The sequence below is a fragment of the Xenopus tropicalis genome, chromosome 4 (genome assembly GCF_000004195.4).
Source record: "Xenopus tropicalis strain Nigerian chromosome 4, UCB_Xtro_10.0, whole genome shotgun sequence".
NCBI classification, from domain to species: domain Eukaryota; kingdom Metazoa; phylum Chordata; class Amphibia; order Anura; family Pipidae; genus Xenopus; species Xenopus tropicalis.
The window spans coordinates 111258754-111276385 of NC_030680.2; the positions used below are offsets into that span (position 1 = coordinate 111258754).

Genomic DNA, 17632 nt, shown 5'->3' on the forward strand with positions numbered 1-17632 from the left:
ACCTAGCTGGCACTAAAGCTTATTTAGATCTTAAAATCAACTATGTACTGGTTAAATGTGCTAAACTACTTGAGATTTTTCCAGAGGGTGTTGGATCGTCATATCACATCTTAAAAGTCTGATGTAGTTGCATGGGTGAAAATATAATGGGCCTGATAGTTAAATCTGATGTGTAAACTACATGGATGCTTTGCCATACAATGCGGCACACCAGTAGGAAGGGAATGCTGCATGCTGCGTCTTCTTCCAACAAGATAAAAGCTTATAGCGTCTGAAAGTCTTTTTTTCTCTCATTAAACTACATTGACTGTCAGATGGAGATACAGGAACAAACACATAATCCAACTTGCATTACAGCTGTGGGAAACAGATCCCGCAAAATCTCATGCTGTTGTGTGCTGCATGATAAGATTTTGTCTGATCCGCAAAATCTAATCAACATTCCACTGTAGTTTACTTCTCCTTACCATAGTCTAGCACTCATAAAAGTAGAGATTTCTAAATTGTGTTTATTGATAAAAGCGGCTACTTTTTGTCCAGTGTTCTTAAGGGTGAAGACACACAGAGCTACTTGCCTCACAAGGAAAGTTTGGGCGACTTTGGGAAACCGAAGCGACATCCTACAGGCAATTTACATTCTTGTTGGGTGATGGCATTGAAAGGAGATTTATTGCGGGCGACTAATCTCCCCATGTGCCGCTGCCCTAAGGTTCAAGGGGTGAGCTATTTGCCGTGGCTACAGAAATAGACAATGCTGATAATTTACTGATGATTGTCTCTACATGTGTCTTAGCAGAGGTAATTCTCAGTATTATCTATGGGAGGGTATGTTCAAGTGTTTAGTAGCCATGACAATTAGCTGTTACATAGTTACATAGGGTTAAAAAAAGATCAGAGTCCATCAAGTTCAACCCTTCTAAAGTAACCCCTTATGTCTTCACCCTAAAACTTCTGCTGCAATACAGTATGTCTGTTTAACCCATTATCAAAAAAGCTCTGAAATACAGTAATGCCATTCTTTAGTGTTTAATATAAACAAAGATTCCCTAATTTATGGGCCTAGCATAAAGCCAATGGTGGCGAATCGTAGGAGTTTTAAAGCGGACCTGTCACCTTAAGAAATAATTTCAAATTGTTTTCTATTGTGTTTGGTAAGCAAAATAAACTTTACTTACACTATATAAATTATTTGAATCTTATTTTCTTCAGCCTTGGAATTCACAATTGCAGCAAGCAGACAGGGGCCATTTTGTGGACACTGTTATCAAAGCAGGCATTGCATCCTGCCAATATCTTGTTTCTGTGCCAGTATGGGGGAACCTGATGCTCATGCCTATGCACTGGTTACATAGGTACATGGTGAGGAGGGAGGGGGAATGTTAGGGGTGCAGCAACATCTAAGAAGTTCTGAATTGAAAGTGAAAGTAACTGTCTGCCCCACCTCTATGCCTAAGGCATAGAGGCGGGGCAAGCAATATATGACTCACAGCTGGGATTTTAAAATGCTTTTATAATGGGTATGGATGTGGTAAAAAAATTATTTTGGGTTTCATGTTTAATTTGAAAAGGACTTTTATTATACAGCTTTTTATGTCTGGGTGACAGGTCCACTTTAATGTTTAAATGTCACTAAGGTTATGCTGGACATAGCAGAAAACCTCAACATTCGAGTTAACATGTCTCATGTTTGCTATAACAAACACCTAAGTGTTTGTAAAGCATTTGGTTGTTGAGAAGGGCATTAGCACAGAAAATGGTTCAGGTGGGATTGCAGGGTGGGATTTCAAGCTTAGTATCCCAATGGAGCTCTGCAGTGTGCCCAGTCGTCCTCACTGTTACATTGCTACTTGAGGGAAAAGATTAAGACGGAAACCAAACTCATGAGTAATGGTGTAGGTTGTGTGCCACCTTGTGTTAAAACACTGCATGACAATTTTACTTTGTAGTTTTGGGAGAAAAATTGTAGAGAAATTTTAGTAATTGCACTTCTATATAATACTGTTGCTGAATTCATAGCTAAAACAATTTACTATATAATTTAATTTAGCTAAACAGAATATCCAAGGCTATTGTGATACTAATATCTACAGTTAGTACTAGTGGTTGATGGACACGGGTCTTTTTTCAACCCTATGTAACTATGCAACTATGTAACTATGTAACTATAAACAAATTAATATATAATTGATCTTGCCTTCTTTTAATCACTTCTGCAATTTGCATTTTTTTTCTAGTTTTCAGGATATTAGCATTTTAAAACTATTAATATAATGCATCTGAAACATAACCACTTGCTGGTACGAAAAGAAACATTTTGTGATGTTATTCTGCTTAGAAACTTGTTAGTATGCAGAGAGGAGTCATCTGGAGTTTCTCTGGTCAGTTCTAAGCAACATCACAAGACCTTCCTCTTCTCTTTAAATTAGTTTATTATTTATAAACTACTAATGTTTTGAAAACTAGAACAAAATTGTTAATGTAAATTGAAGAGACGCTTAGAAGAGCAATTATAAATTAATTTGTTTTTAGGGTTTCTACTTCCTTCAAATAGTTGTATGACTGGACAGTACCAGTGAGCATAGTCCACTTAATGACATCCCACCTCTGTCCATTTACTAGTTGTTTGAGTAATGCTCCCAGGAACCACAGCTCCTTGTTATAATTAACATTTAATCCATCACAGATGCTTCCTACTTGCATGGCTAATCATGCTATGCAAAAACCTGATGGTTGCAGACTTTTCCAGAACAAATCTGGAAGAAAGCTTGATCTGAAAGTGGCCTTGTAGCAGTGGGTCTTGGGTTGGACACTAACCTAGTCATTATCTGCAAGGAGATTGATGGAATGTTCTTATTATGTCTGCATTGGTTTCATAAGCTAACTACAAAAACATCTTTAACGGCTTAAACGGCTCCCGGTGAAGTGAAGAGCAATTGAAGTAAGGTGCTCTGTAACATATTTGCACTATAGATATAAAGGGTAATGATATTAATAACAGTGAGGACAGTGTATGGGGTCACTTGGAAGCTCTGCACTGCACGGGCCAACAGCTTGCACAATTATAACCAGGTGTGGCCGGTTAAAGGAGAAGAAAGGTAAAAACTAAGTAAGCTTTATCAGAAAGGTCTATGTAAATACAGCCATAAGAGTCCTCTATCAAAAGAAACACAGGGTTTCTTGTCTCCTTTTTTGTAAAAATGTTCTTGGGTATCCTCTCTCAGTAAAATCCTTAATTCCCGTGGGCAGAGTCTGCATAGATCTCTCTTCTCTCCCCTTTCCTGCTCCCCCCTTCCATTGGAATGCTAAGAACTCCCTCACCCCTCCCTTAGGAATCTGTGATCAGGAAGCTATTTAAAATGGTAGCTGCTGTCTTAAGAAAGTTTCTAGGGCTGTTTATTCAGGTATGGTAATGCTTTCTGCAGAATAAATATATTGTTCTAGGTGGCACTAATGTGGCAAATCTATTGGCAGAACAATGCCAAAATGACTTTCCTTCTTCTTTAAAGGGCTGCCCAGCTACAGTTAACACTTACTATAAATTCTTATCAAGCTCCAGATGTACCTACAGCCGCACAGTACCCAGCCATAGTCACTGATGACTATTTTTGTGCACCCACTGAGCATTTTTATCCAGGGAACCTCTACTTTACATAGCTGCCCTCAAAACTGGCTTATGAAGGAGCTTCTGTACCTTCTTCTTGGCTTTGGTATGAAGGCTGTTTTTTCATTTTGAATCAAGACTTCCTATTTGTAGTGTGTATTAGTGCAAAGCAGTATCTGTTGTTAATTGTGGCAGTGGTGTAGGAAGAACAGTGCTGGTGGGCAATCCGCTCTGTCCATGCTCTTCTTACTATGGTTTTCCCAGGAGGTATGACTGTGTATTTGCATACCTGAAGAACATCAACACATTGTTAACCACTCTGCTTTTGTTAACATCTATTGAACATCTCGTTAAATATACATTTTATGGGATATTTATTGTTACCTCGTTAATGATAAGCTGTTTGTTGATGATGGTGATTCCAGGACAGTTACAGAGTACATAATTCAGAAAAGTTTAAACTGAAATGCTGTTTTATTTGAAATTCTATTACATTGTGCTTGTTTGGGTTTTGCAGTGCCTGTCCCCCTGTATCTTCTTAAAAGGCTGACATGTGGTTTTATTACCCAGGAGACCAGCCATTGATATTCTTGGCTTTTCTGATGAACTGGCAGCCTGCTGCTATGTCTCCGCTTCCATGGTTTGGAAGAAGGGAGCGGGAGAGGTGCACACTTCGCTAATGTTGCTCCAGGCAACCTTTTGTAACAATGGCTTATTGGGAATTTGGAACTGCAAATACCTGCCCTAATACCATATCCTGTCAATGCTTGTGTCTGCATTTTAGGGGTATTGTTGCACAAAATGTGTTGCTGCAGCTTAATTGTTTAGCTGGCTCTCCCTTTACATTTCACATTCCAACAGAGAACAACGGAAACACTAGGGATGCATTGAATCCACTATTTTGGGATGTGGCCGAACCCAGAATCTTTTGTGAAAGATTTGGCTGAATACTCCACCAAATCCAAACCCGAATTTGCATAATCAAATAATGCTAAGGAATTTTTTATTTGCCAAAAAGTCACGCCAGGCACATGGATTCAGCCGAATCCTATTCGTGCTGAAAAAGGCCAAATCTTGACCGAATTCAGAACCAAATCCTGGATTTGGTGCATCCCTACTAATTACTGTAAATGGGACAGTCTAACACAGGGTGCCTCTTTAGTAGAAATAGTATTTCCTAGACTGTAGCTTTTCTAGGTACATACACTGAGATCCAAACCCCCCCCCCCCCCTCCAGGAAATCTATTAATGCTTTTGATATGATAAAGGTCTGTGCAAAACTATAAATTTAACACTACTCAAAAGAAATAGCCTTATTCATTTCCTGCACATTTTACAAATCTATATTTAATTACTGGAAGAAGATGGTTTTTGGGATGCCAGTAGCCAGCCAGTATCCAACTCCCAGGAACCTTTAATTAGATAGCGTCTGATTTGCTGAGCTGGAAGTTATTTTACAATTACTGATAGCTATTTGCAGTTTCATGGCCTCCTTACAGACAGCCCCCCTGCCAAAAGATCTGCAATTGAGTAATGTAATTGGGCAACACATACCTTCTATATACATGCCAATTAACCACAAGCGGCTAATTAGCAGATTTTAAATCTCCCCACATGCACACATACACAAACACACACAAACACGTTAAAAGCTTTCTGCTATTTCAAGTGGAACAAAAAAAAATCTTATGGGCATATGGAGCAATTAGTGACAGAGTATCAAAGCAAGCAGAGAGGGGATATGCAAATCAGGCCCGTGTCAACTTGTGTAGTCTTTGTTAGGGATCTAACGAGAATATGGAAATGAGCATGGATGATAGGAGCCAGGGAAAAAAATCCCCGCTTATCTTGTGTAACCCTTTCACTGCCTGGGAGGATTTCAGTTTAAGTCTTTCCCAGAAATGCCATATGAAAGCCATATCTGATTTGGATTTCTCTGCACCTCTAAATGGAACTGTTTCAAGGACAATCATTTTCGTAAGATTTTGGGCAAGTTTGTTTGGGAAAAAGGAGGAACTATTCATAGTGTGGTCAGTGCAGTGTCTCTGCGTCTCAGACAATGGAGACTTGCATTTGTATTTTTTTAGAGATAAAGAAAAAGAGTTCCCTAAATGGACACACTTCCATTTCATTAGAAAATTCCTACAGCCACATGCCAGAACTGCCAGGAAGCTACAGAGTCTCAGCTAGGCCTTCCTCCTGCACGCAACACTGGGTTGGACTCCTCTGCCCAGCCTTATCTACAGTAAAGCACACCAGCAAGCATTCAATATAAACAATGAAAAGAATCACCAAATTTAAGTTATAAAGCCCATTGACTTTTATGTGATCTTGAACACCATATATGCAGGAGTTTGGCAGCTTTGGACGGGCCAACCTGGCAGGACAATAGAACAGCTGCATACTCTGAAAACTCACTATCTACATGGAGTGAAAAATAGCAGTGATGCACTGATTCAACTGAGAGAATCAGAACAGTAGGCAGGGAGGTGTAGTTCCTGTCACTTTGTTATGTTCTTATGATGCCCATTCGACACTCTGACAGTCAATCTAAGTCATGGGAACACTAGTTTCAATGGTATTAATGTACAGTCTGTCAATCCTGCCTCTGAACAAGACCATCCCTGCATCAAATGTCAGACAGAGGGGTCGAAACTGCCTATTTACAAAAAAACATTTATAGGTGACTCCCAAGGGTGGATAAAAATAACTACATTACCCTTAGATTCTTCTACAGCTCACAATCAGCCAGTTACAGTTTGCAAAACACTATTATGTATAATGAGCTTTGTTTCAAAGTAAAGCTATATAGTATGAATATATTACACGCTGAAAATATATGTGCCATAATTTATTCAGAGTATAAAGACTTATTTATAGTTTTGCCTCTTGCTTTTTATGGGATAACATATGCATGCCACATATTCAGTATTTGTATGGAAAATAGGTGCTTTATTAAATATGAACAGGACATGAAGGTATCTTATGATTCTGTAGTCGTTAGCAGGGCAATAAAGAACACACACGTGCAAAGTATTTATGTATGTATATATATATATATTTATATATATATAGTGATTGATTTGGATATTTATTTTCTTTTTTAAGCTCCTTCCTTTTACACAAGATATTTAGACAAATATTTTTTGGATATCTCTTTAAATCTGAATAATTATACCATTCTTGTTTACAAAGTGAAACCAGAAAGGTGATATAGAATGCCTCCAATGCCACATGATGTTGCAGGTCCTTGTGTTGGGGGTTAACAATAAGGAATTTATAAGACAAATGTCCATCCTTGGTTCTCGCCATTGTTCAATGAAAGCGTACATTCTCAACCTTCTGATTAGGCACATATGCTTAGTTACAGCTTGTATTGGAAATTGGTGTGGAGTTCTGGTTTTATATTGTATGCTAAATCCAGCAGTTGCTGTAACACTCCCTCCTTGTATTTATGGAAACTGGAACTGTAGAGCTGAATCTTCTCTACAGTCTGTTCTTCTATCTTCACTGCCAGATTACCCTGGGACCCCATGACCTGCAGAAAGATAATACAATACAGTGTCATATCATTTATTTCTTCAAAAAGGTAAGGAAAGTTTATGGTCCCATACTTAGTACATGAACATTTAGTCATACATTCCAACCTTTACACATTAAATAATGGGACAATTTGGACCACATCCTAATTGACAATACCCAGTTATGCACAGACACCCCAATCTGATCCAAACCATGGGAATCTTTAGGTAAGCCCACCCTTTATATGTACCACAATATCTTGCTGTATGACCTAAGTAAGGACCATTAGGAGACATGCTTTTAGCTATCCTACTACTCCATCTGTCATTTCCATATAGGAAGCACCAGGCCATAGGAAATGTGGCATTTTGAGTACCCCTTTAGATTTTTCCAATATTAGATTGGACTGCAAGTGCTCACAAGAACATAGAGTTCTTGCATAGAATTGCACTAACATTGTCCACATTATTCTGACTCTATAGAATAAATAATACATTCCCATGTACTGTATTTAAATACAAATATGGATAGTGTGTGCCTTGTTCAATTGGCAACTTATAGCTGTAAATTGGAGCTTCAAAATGTGCATGCAATTCTGATTTTTATAGATCTTTATTAAGTGAAAATAATTGATAATAATGGGCCATAAGTTGATAATATTCTTATACATGTGTATTATGTTTATTAATGGCGTTGACAATTTACATGAACAGTTTTAAAAAGGCAGATTTAGAAAGCCATCTTCAGCGAATGGCTGAATTTAGTATGAAGTTGACTTTAGCTGAGTCATATCCTGTTTCTTATGGGGAAAAAACCTCAGAAACAAGTTGTGGGCAGAGAATTTCTGATCTGACATGAGAACACTGATATTAATGGTGAGAAATGGGAACAATACAACAGCATTTTAATATCTCTCATTTGCTTTTCCATACTCATTATAAATAAACATCCAGGAGAAGAACTACCAAAAAAACTTCTAAAGTGTACTAAGCTGCCTCCTTAATGTTCAGTAAACACTGAAGATCAACAAATACAGCAGTGTAATCTACAGGTCCCAAAAAAAAAAAAAAAAATATATATATATATATACCTGCCTGGATTTCAAAAGTCTGAAATCCAGACAGGTTGCTGTACTGATTAAAGTGGCGTTCAACAAATCAGCAACTGCGTTATATAGCCTCGTTCCTGACATCACAACCTGCCTCTAAATGTTATCATCCCATCTCCGATGTCATCAGCTCTGCCCCTGCCATCAACCACCCCTTCCCCTGTCTTGACAGAAGGGTGTCAACCATATTATACAACAGATTTTGGATCTGTTATCTAGAATGCTTGGGACCTAAGGTTTTCTGGATAAGTTATCTACCTGTAATTTAAATCTCCATACCTTAAGTATGCGAACAATCATGTAAACATTAAATTAATCCAATAGGATTGTTTTGCCACTAATGTAGATTCATGCAGCTTAGTATGAAGTACAGGCTTCTGTTTTATTATTACAGGCAAAAAGTAAATCACCTTCAATATGAAGAATTATTTGCTTATAACGAAATGTCCATCCCGTATTTTGGAGCTTTTTGGATAACAGTTACCTGGATAAGGGATTCCATACCTTTATATCTGTAGATCTAATAAAGAGCATTCCTTTTCTAATATTCCTATTTCTTACAAGTAAAATCGGTGTCTGTTCTTATATTTCACAGGTTGAACAAGTTCTTTGATTCCCCTTTAGGCAGAGTTGCCACCTAGCTGGTATTTTACTGGCCTGAGAGGTAAAAATAACACTTAATCACAATGTCATTAATAAGGGAACGGCCAGTATTTTTTTTGCAGAACAGGCGGCAATAGTGAGCTGGGGTTCCTTGCAGGGTTATAATTTGTTAGAAGTACCCCACTGCTTATACTATCATAGCACAGTGTAGCACTCACAGATGTCTGGATGCGCCGGAAGTCTCCCTCTCTCTTTAGCCTGTACTGGTCAATATCTGCTGTTGCCTCCTCCTTCGCTTGCCTCAAGCGCTTGTTTTTTCCTAAGAACAGAAAACAAAAGGCAAATTATTTGAGGTGTATTTTTTTTTATTTATTAAAAGGGAAAGCTTACCTTGATTTATCTTTTCATGTGACACAAATGACTCAGTTCTAAACAACTTATCACTTCTTCCATATTTGTTATTGATTTCAATTACAAATATTTTCTTTTCTGCCTATTTTCAGTGAACAACTAAAAAATCAGATGTGGGAACTGACTGTGAGGCATCAGTTATATGGTTATTTTTCTTTTTCTATAGCCTAAATTTTTTCATCCTAATGTGCACTATGATGCCTGCTTGGTAGTGTATAATAAGTTAAACACAGCTCTAGATTAATGAGGGTGCCATTGATAACAGGTTACCAAAACATATTTATCAGTTGATTTCCAGCTCATCAAGTAAGTGGCAAGAAATTGAATAGAAAAATATTAAGGAGGCAATGAGTATTTCTAAAGTCTGACAGTTTGGGAGTGGTAGGAGGAGCATGTCGCAACAAGGACCTGTCCTTTTTGCCTGCCCCACGGTGGTAAGGGCCCTGTTATGCCTGTGGAAAGGGCCTTATTATGCCTGAGGTAAGAGCCTAATAATGCCTGTGGTAAGGGCCTTGTGATGCCTGTGCTCTGCTCCTCGCAATGAGCGGAATGCAGCTTTTCCTTGTGGAAACATGAATTACCCCTTTTTGTCTAAAGCTATTCTACTCTCCAAACCTTAGGAGTACTCTCTTTCAAGTCCTACGTTCCAGAAATAACTTTTAGACCCTCTACCTCCGCTATAAGTGAAAGCTGCAAATAGCAGGTTTTGAATCCGGCCCCATAATACGTTATTGCTTGCTTCAGCTGAGAGAAGTACCTCACTTCTTCATAGATCTTAATAAGGCAGCAGCTCAAGGGTTCATGAAAATATCTTACAGTTCATGTTTTTCTACGAAAAATGTAGTTAAGCAGGATGGAAGGGTCAGCTCATTTGCAGAAATGTGGATGTACAAAGACATTTTCGCTGCACGCAGTGAGCTGTGCCCTCATATATCACTCTAGTTAACGGAAAATGAATGTAAGGTGTATGCTATTGTACCATTGTTAGCTGACATTGTGAAAGTATATTCAGTGGTCTGAAAGGACAGTATCTTGCTGTAAGTATTTTATTTCTAACATGTCAGTGACAAGGCAAGAGTTTCACTGTGTATAAGTGTTGTCGAAAGCTGAGCAATGTTAGTTTTAATTTGTCGGCCTAAAGAACGGCCGAGCCGTAGAACTGCGCAGGGAATTTGGCAGTCCCTTGTTACTGATAATGGTTATTTCCTGCAGCATCTGCCAATCACAGTACGAATTAAACATGTTGACCGGCGGCAGGGCTACACCATAACAAATGTAACTAGAATTCATTAAATATCAGATAAAAACCAGGAGACTGGGCACACGCCAGGAGAAAATACAGTTACAAACATAAGGCAGAAGGTCATCAGGCAGATAAAAAAACAAAGAGAATTCTGATCCCACAGTGCTTAAAGTATAATAAGTAACAGATGGAACTTACTATTTCACTGAAACTGCTTCATGTTATATTTATGTGGTATAAGGTGTGAGAAGCCTGTTTTCTCTCGGTGCTGAATATGAATAGACTGCAGCAGTGGCTCCTAAACCTTTCCTTAGCTCCTTCCCAGCTGGCTGTTGCCTATTCGAGGAATCCTTAAGGTAGCATGGGCAAATCAGTCTGAACTATTGGGCCTTTTCATGGCCAGTAGCCAGCTCTCATGCTGGGCAAAGGGGCGACCCTGTCTTAACCAGCCGATAGTTTATATAATTTTAAGTGGCCTGTTAAATAATCATTAAACTGTAATATATATCAGTAAATATTGTCCTTTTACATCTTCTACCTTGAGCCACCATTTTCTGATGGTCTGTGTGCTCCCTCAAAGAACACCTGACAGGAAATAATGCAGCTCTAACTGTAACCAGGGATCCAGGGACTGGTCCGATATTGGAGTCAGGAAGGATTTTTTTTCCCATTCTGATGCGAATTAGAGAGGCTTCAGAAGGGTTTTTATTGCCTTACTCTGGATCAACTAGCAGTTAGGCAGGTTATGTATAGATATTAAGTTTGAACCTGATGGATGGTTGTCTTTTTTCATCCTGACTTACTATGTTACTATATAACAGGAAGTAGTGTGGGAGTAAAAGACAGAATTTTTGGCCATTTGTGGGAGCCATTCATTGGCCATTCAGTGGCTGATGTGATCTAACATGCATCTGTGCCCTTGGCTTGTTAGTGTCATTAGTACTTAAAATGCAAATTTGCTATTTGCTATTTAGGGTTACCCAATGGCACATACTACTTTAAGGTATATTTTTATGAAAATGGCTTATTTGTATGAAACAACTGTTTTATGTAATAGATTTTTACAAAGACCTTCGTTGTTTATGGGTATTGTTTTCCTTTAAGGCTTTCTTAGCAATTCTGGAAGCATTGATCTCCCATCTATCCTGCCTGTGCTTCTTTAGTAGCCGAGTGTTGTACCATGTTAGCCAATGATCAAACCAGATAAATGTAGTGTAAGTGATATATTTTAATGGCTAACTTAGTACATTATAGCCAATAAAAGGTATTACTTACACTAGATTTACTGTGTTTCTGTACAGATGGACACTGGTACCATAACAGATTTACAAAAGTAACTTAAATGGACAGCTCAGTTAATGGTGTATATGCAGATAGCAGACATGTACAATACAATTGTGCAGCTAGGACATACCACAGACATGTATTTCTAATGGTGACCATAGCTTATTACATGCTACTATCGGAATACAAGGCTATTTCTTTTCTGAGGAGCAACTACATTCAAATATGTTTTATGTTTTATTCTCAATTATTTTCCTTTAAAATCAGTTTGTACAAGGTATATTGGTGTGGTGTTTAATGGCAGTATGAATGGAGCAGGAACTTGCTCAGCAAGCATTTTTTTACAGGCACCTGCACGTGCTATTGTTCTTGTGACAAGGGCAGAGTTTATCCCACAAGGGCATTACTACTACAATGGCAGTGGGAGTGATTTATATCAGGCTCAGTGGTATAGAGCAGTGTTTAGTAAAATGTGAGGCCTGCTTTTACATCTTGTAGACACCTTGCTCCCCCTACATGACAAAAACTGCTGCTGTTTCTACATAAAGGTTCTTGTAGCAGCAAGTGACACACAGTGAATATACGATGGAACAATTAATTGCACCCCTTAAAAACGCTATTCATCTTGTGTGTGTCCCAACCAAATCTATAAAGGAATGATTTGCACCCTGTTGTGTTACAGTTATGCCTGAGGTGCAACAAGCATGCAGTAACTATATCCAAAAGTGCTCTAATTGGGCTCCTTGTAAAGGACATGCAAGTGGGCACCAATGTCATGCTCTAGTGCCTCCTTTACATAGTGGTTACAACTTGATCAAATTTGATCTATTCACTGCCACTATGTCCCTTTTGTGCTATTGTATCTGTCTTTTCATCAGTCTTTCTACCTAGCTACAACTGCTGAACTGTAAAACCCCACTGAATAACTGCACTTATGTGTACCCAAGACTCCCATAAATACACCTTGGGCCACGTGAATATAAGAAAAACAATAAGTAAATAAACACATGCAAATAGGATTGTGAGCAATTGGAATTCAGAAACAAAAGCACAAAAAGAAAGGCATAAGAGTCCGGTGTAACAGAATTGCACGCTTGTTAATGGAACATGTTGAGCTCACACATAATTTAGCACTCACTCTAACACATGGCTAGTTTTTGTACACAGAGATCGGAGGGAATGTTGATGAAGAACAACAGCAAGAATAAATGATTAAGAAGAAAATTTGATGTGGGGGTTGGGGAGAGAGGAGATTGTGGAGAAGACATTGGTGCTGGGGACAGTTACTGTACATGGAAATACACTAGGATGATTTAATATAGAACTCTCCTGGGCCTGATTTTCAACAGTGGACATGTACATAGGTATGTACATAGTCTGTGGAATACACACACAACAGCTTATAGGTGTATTGTGTTTGTATTTGAAACAAATGTTCTGGCTGCACCAGTCAACAACACTGAATGAGGAAGAACAGCCTGGACTGGTTTAGTTTGCAGTAAATACACTTACCTCCTCCCAAAACTAAGAAGGTCAGGTGAGACAGAAACAAACCCAGATCCAACCAGGAGTGTCAGGTAAAGGTTATCTGTGTATATGCTGCCATTTAACCTTCCTTACAGCTGAGCTCCTTGCATTGTGTGGCAGGAACTGATATATATGCACTAAGATTACTAATGATTATTTTCCCATTTACAGAGCTAAAGACCATTGGTGCTGTTATAGGACTAAAATAAGATGCTGGATGAGCAGACAAAGTACTGTGTGGAAGGTGTTTAAACCACGCACTCTCTTTGCATTGTTTATGCATTTTATTAAGAACCCCATGAAAATGTCTCCTCACACCCACCCTGCTGTCTCTTTTATGCAGAGGGGGCCAAAAACAAGGCAGTTTTACACATGTATAGCTTCATTCAATACGTGCCTGGTTCCATGTGTGTGTTAAAAGGACACATTCCCTAGAGATATTAAACACACGGATTTCATTTTTCAAGTTTTAGTAATTGTGGGCCTATTGCAGCTCAGCATCAAATAAAGCAGCCAATAAACAGGCCATGCTAACAGGCTAAGACAGCAGAGTGTGTTGCACATTCTACCCCTTCTCCAGTGGCTTCACTTGGGTGCAAAACATTCTGCTCCAGTGACAATGGCACAAATAATACTTAGGGGTGGGTGATGAAAGTCTCTCTTGGAAAACCTTATATTTTATACAGACAGACATTACTGCTCCTTTAAGCTCTGAACATATTGCTTGCAGTAGTAAGTTTATGATCCTACAGAAAAATCCCTATAAAATTTGTGATCAAAGTAACTGCTGCATTTGGAGCCGTTGTTGTTCCTCTTTGATTTTGGCTTGCTTTGTTTGCAGATTGTTTCCAGATGCCCTTTATCTGACAATGGGACGAGCAATGCAAAAGGTTTCTATTGTAGCGCTCCAGGTATTTTGGAGCTGAGAAAAGACGTTTGATATTAAATCACTCCAAGAAGAACAAACATTAACTGAATACATCATTATGTGTATGGGCTGAACAAGGGTAACATATTATGTGTTTGGGTTAGGTACTTCTCTGTGGGGTACAGTGCATATACACCTGGCCTGGTTATACATTACTGTGTGGTGCAGGGCACTGCGGATTTATAAGGAAGCATATTGGCTGCACCTCTAGCACCCTAAATAACACTGCAATAAGGGGCCTTTCCATAATTTGGATCTCTTTACCTTAAGTCCACTAGAAAATCATTTAAACTGTAATTAAACCCAATAGGATTGTTTTGCCTCCAATAAGGATCAATTATATCTTGCAAAAGATATTTTGGCAAAAGCAAAAAAGGGGGAAAATATAGATAAGCATTGATCAGTGCTCAGAATTATAAATTTAAAAAAATGCTTAATAGTTATATGTAGTAAGCAAGTAAATCAAAAGCAGGAATCCCACAATTCACCCCAGTGAATCAATAAGGAAAATATGTATGCGTTGGTTCCCATAGAGGAGTAAGAGTGAGTTCACATAAAGTTAAAAATTCATTTATTAGGACACGGGTTAAGTCTAAAGCATTTTGTGCCTGTTGGGGCACTTATTCATAGGCTAATGGACGTACCCCTGTACATGGCTTTTATTGGGGTTGTGGCCAATCACATTAAAATAAACAATAATCAATCACAATTTTTTAACACAAGGGCTAAGAAGTGTACACAATTGTGCCACTGTGGATTTGAAAGTGGAAGCGCATAAGATATGAGAAACATATCAGAAAAAAAGAGTGTAAATGGCCAAATACACAAGGCAGAGTAATAGTGTTAACTGAAGTCATAAATATATAATAATTCAAATTTGATGTAACATTTCTTACTGGACTAACTACAGTGAAACCTCAATTTTATGTGGCTTGATTTCAAGTTTTCCCACATTTTTTGTGGTCCTAATAAGTTATAATAAATTTCAGTGAGTGCTTTTCCCTGATTACATCATGTTTCCCCAGATTTTCTCTATGAATGTTATTCTTAGTACAAAGAATTAAGTTTAAAATACCAACCAGATGCATACTTTGCTCTGGATCTGTCTGTAAATAGTGAATTCCAATTAGTCTGCCCCCCATACAGTCATGCACAAATCACGTATTGCTTTAGGTTGTGCATCTGACTGTTAGAGAGGTCTTGCATATGGCCCCCTTAGTGTAACATTAATGCTGCACTGCTTAACCCTTGTCATTGTACAGGTATGGGAGTTATCCAGAATGCACCGGACCTGGGATTTTCTAGATAAGGGGTCTATCTGTTATTTGGATTTCCATACCTTAAGTCTGCTAAAAAATGAATTAAACATTAATTAAACCCAAAAGGATTGGTTTTCCTCCACTAAGGATCAAGTGCAAGGTACTGTTTTATTATTAGACGGAAAATGGAAATAATTTTGCATTATTTAATAAAAATACAGCAGACCTGGCAACTGCCAAGTATATATGGGTGCAAGTTATAAAACCTTTGAAGGGGGGCTAAAATATTTTGATGTGGGGCCTATATGCACCACTGATATATATATATATATACAGTTACAGGAATAGAGGGTATAGAAAATTAAAGTAAAAAAAGAAGATGAAAGTAAATGTGGTACTTTTATTTGAAAATAAAAAAATGAAATGCAAACTAAAATGTTTTTGGATACTTAGAGGCTCTCTGTCTACCCTCAACTGCCCATAAATAACCATTATGGCAGTTGTAACTTCTGGTTAAAAACTATGTAAAGACGGTCTTACGTTTCTTGGCTTCCTCTAGTTTATCCTTTGCCCGTTTCTCTGCCTGGAGAAGCTGCTGGATGCCCTGGGACTGGCTGGCCATTCTCACTGCTCTTGTCTGTGCTCTGCCTGTTGATGCTGGGGATGCTGCTCTTATCCTGCAATGCTTCTGTTTGATGTCATAACATTGCTCTTTTTCTTGGGAAACTGGACTGGCCAGAAAAAGCCAGATATATTCTGTGTATAGAAGAGGAAAGTGGATTGTCCTGTAATGGCAATACCATGTAGTGGGTCAGAAGGATACACAAGGACTCTATTCTTACTTTTCATTAGCACACATACAGTATAATGGATTATAACTGACTTGTTTTTATATATTGCTACTGCTATGGGCAAATGTCTGCATTAAGGAAGGGTGGAGTTCAGTGGACACAATAACCTGGGCCCTATATTAGGGGAAAAATAAATACAATTAAAGGCAGCTAAGTCCCAATCTGCCCTAGCAGTCTGGTTTTATAGGACTGCTGTGCGATTGCTCTAGTATAGTACCCTTGTAACAAGCATTTTTGTCTCCCACTGCCTTGCCTTCTGTGTTATTATGCATGTGAGGGCTAGTTATATAGTTAACTCCATCCTAACTGAACTGCGGTTTGTCCGGTTCTTGGAGAGGCAGCGCTCTTTCTACAACCCATCACTATGGAGGGGTTTCTATTCCTAATGTGTAGCAAGTGTTCACCTAAGTTTTGTATTTGTTTCTCTTTATCTGCATATTTACCCTTTTGTTTCTATGAGAGCGTGATACTGCTCTGTATGTTTCTTTTGCACATCGCTCAAATAGAGAATTTTATTTCCAAACATCACCCACCAGATGACTTGGCAGATGCCTTCTTTTGGTTTAGCTCTATTGCTACTGGGGCTCCTAGGAACTTTTTCGGGTGGGGGACAGGGTTAGGGAGGGGGAGTGGTTGTGTGCTAAACCAAGCGGACATTTATGGACTTACATACTTACATAGTTACATAGTTACATAGGGTTGAAAAAAGACCAGTGTCCATCAAGTTCAACCCATCCAAGTAAACCCAGAACACCTAACCCACACCTACCAATCTATACACTCACATACATAAACTATAAATACAACCACTAGTACTAACTGTAGATATTAGTATCACAATAGCCTTGGATATTCTGATTGTTCAAGAACTCATCCAGGCCCCTCTTAAAGGCATTAACAGAATCTGCCATTACCACATCACTAGGAAGGGCATTCCACAACCTCACTGCCCTCACCGTGAAAAACCACCTACGCTGCTTCAAATGGAAGCCCTGTTCCTCTAATCTAAATGGGTGACCTCTGGTGCGTTGATTGTTTTTATGGGAAAAAAGAACATCCCCCAACTGCCTATAATCCCCTCTAATGTACTTGTACAGAGTAATCATGTCCCCTCGCAAGCGCCTCTTTTCCAGAGAAAACAACCTCAACCTCGACAGTCTCACCTCATAGTTTAAATCTTCCATCCCCTTAACCAGTTTAGTTGCACGTCTCTGCACTCTCTCCAGCTCATTAATATCCCTCTAAGGACTGGAGCCCAAAACTGCGCTGCATACTCAAGGTGAGGCCTTACCAGG

At 38.7% G+C, this 17632-nt stretch overlaps 1 protein-coding gene across 1 annotated transcript; it reads right to left on the reverse strand.

Moving 5' to 3' along the window:
- Positions 1–6532: 6532 nt before the first annotated feature.
- atp6v1g3 (ATPase, H+ transporting, lysosomal 13kDa, V1 subunit G3) lies at positions 6533–16117 on the reverse strand. The gene is given in 3 exon segments (NM_001103047.1): positions 6533–7139; positions 9053–9153; positions 16027–16117. Coding segments are annotated over 3 exon segments (357 nt in total). The 5' UTR covers positions 16109–16117; the 3' UTR covers positions 6533–6965.
- Positions 16118–17632: the final 1515 nt, after the last annotated feature.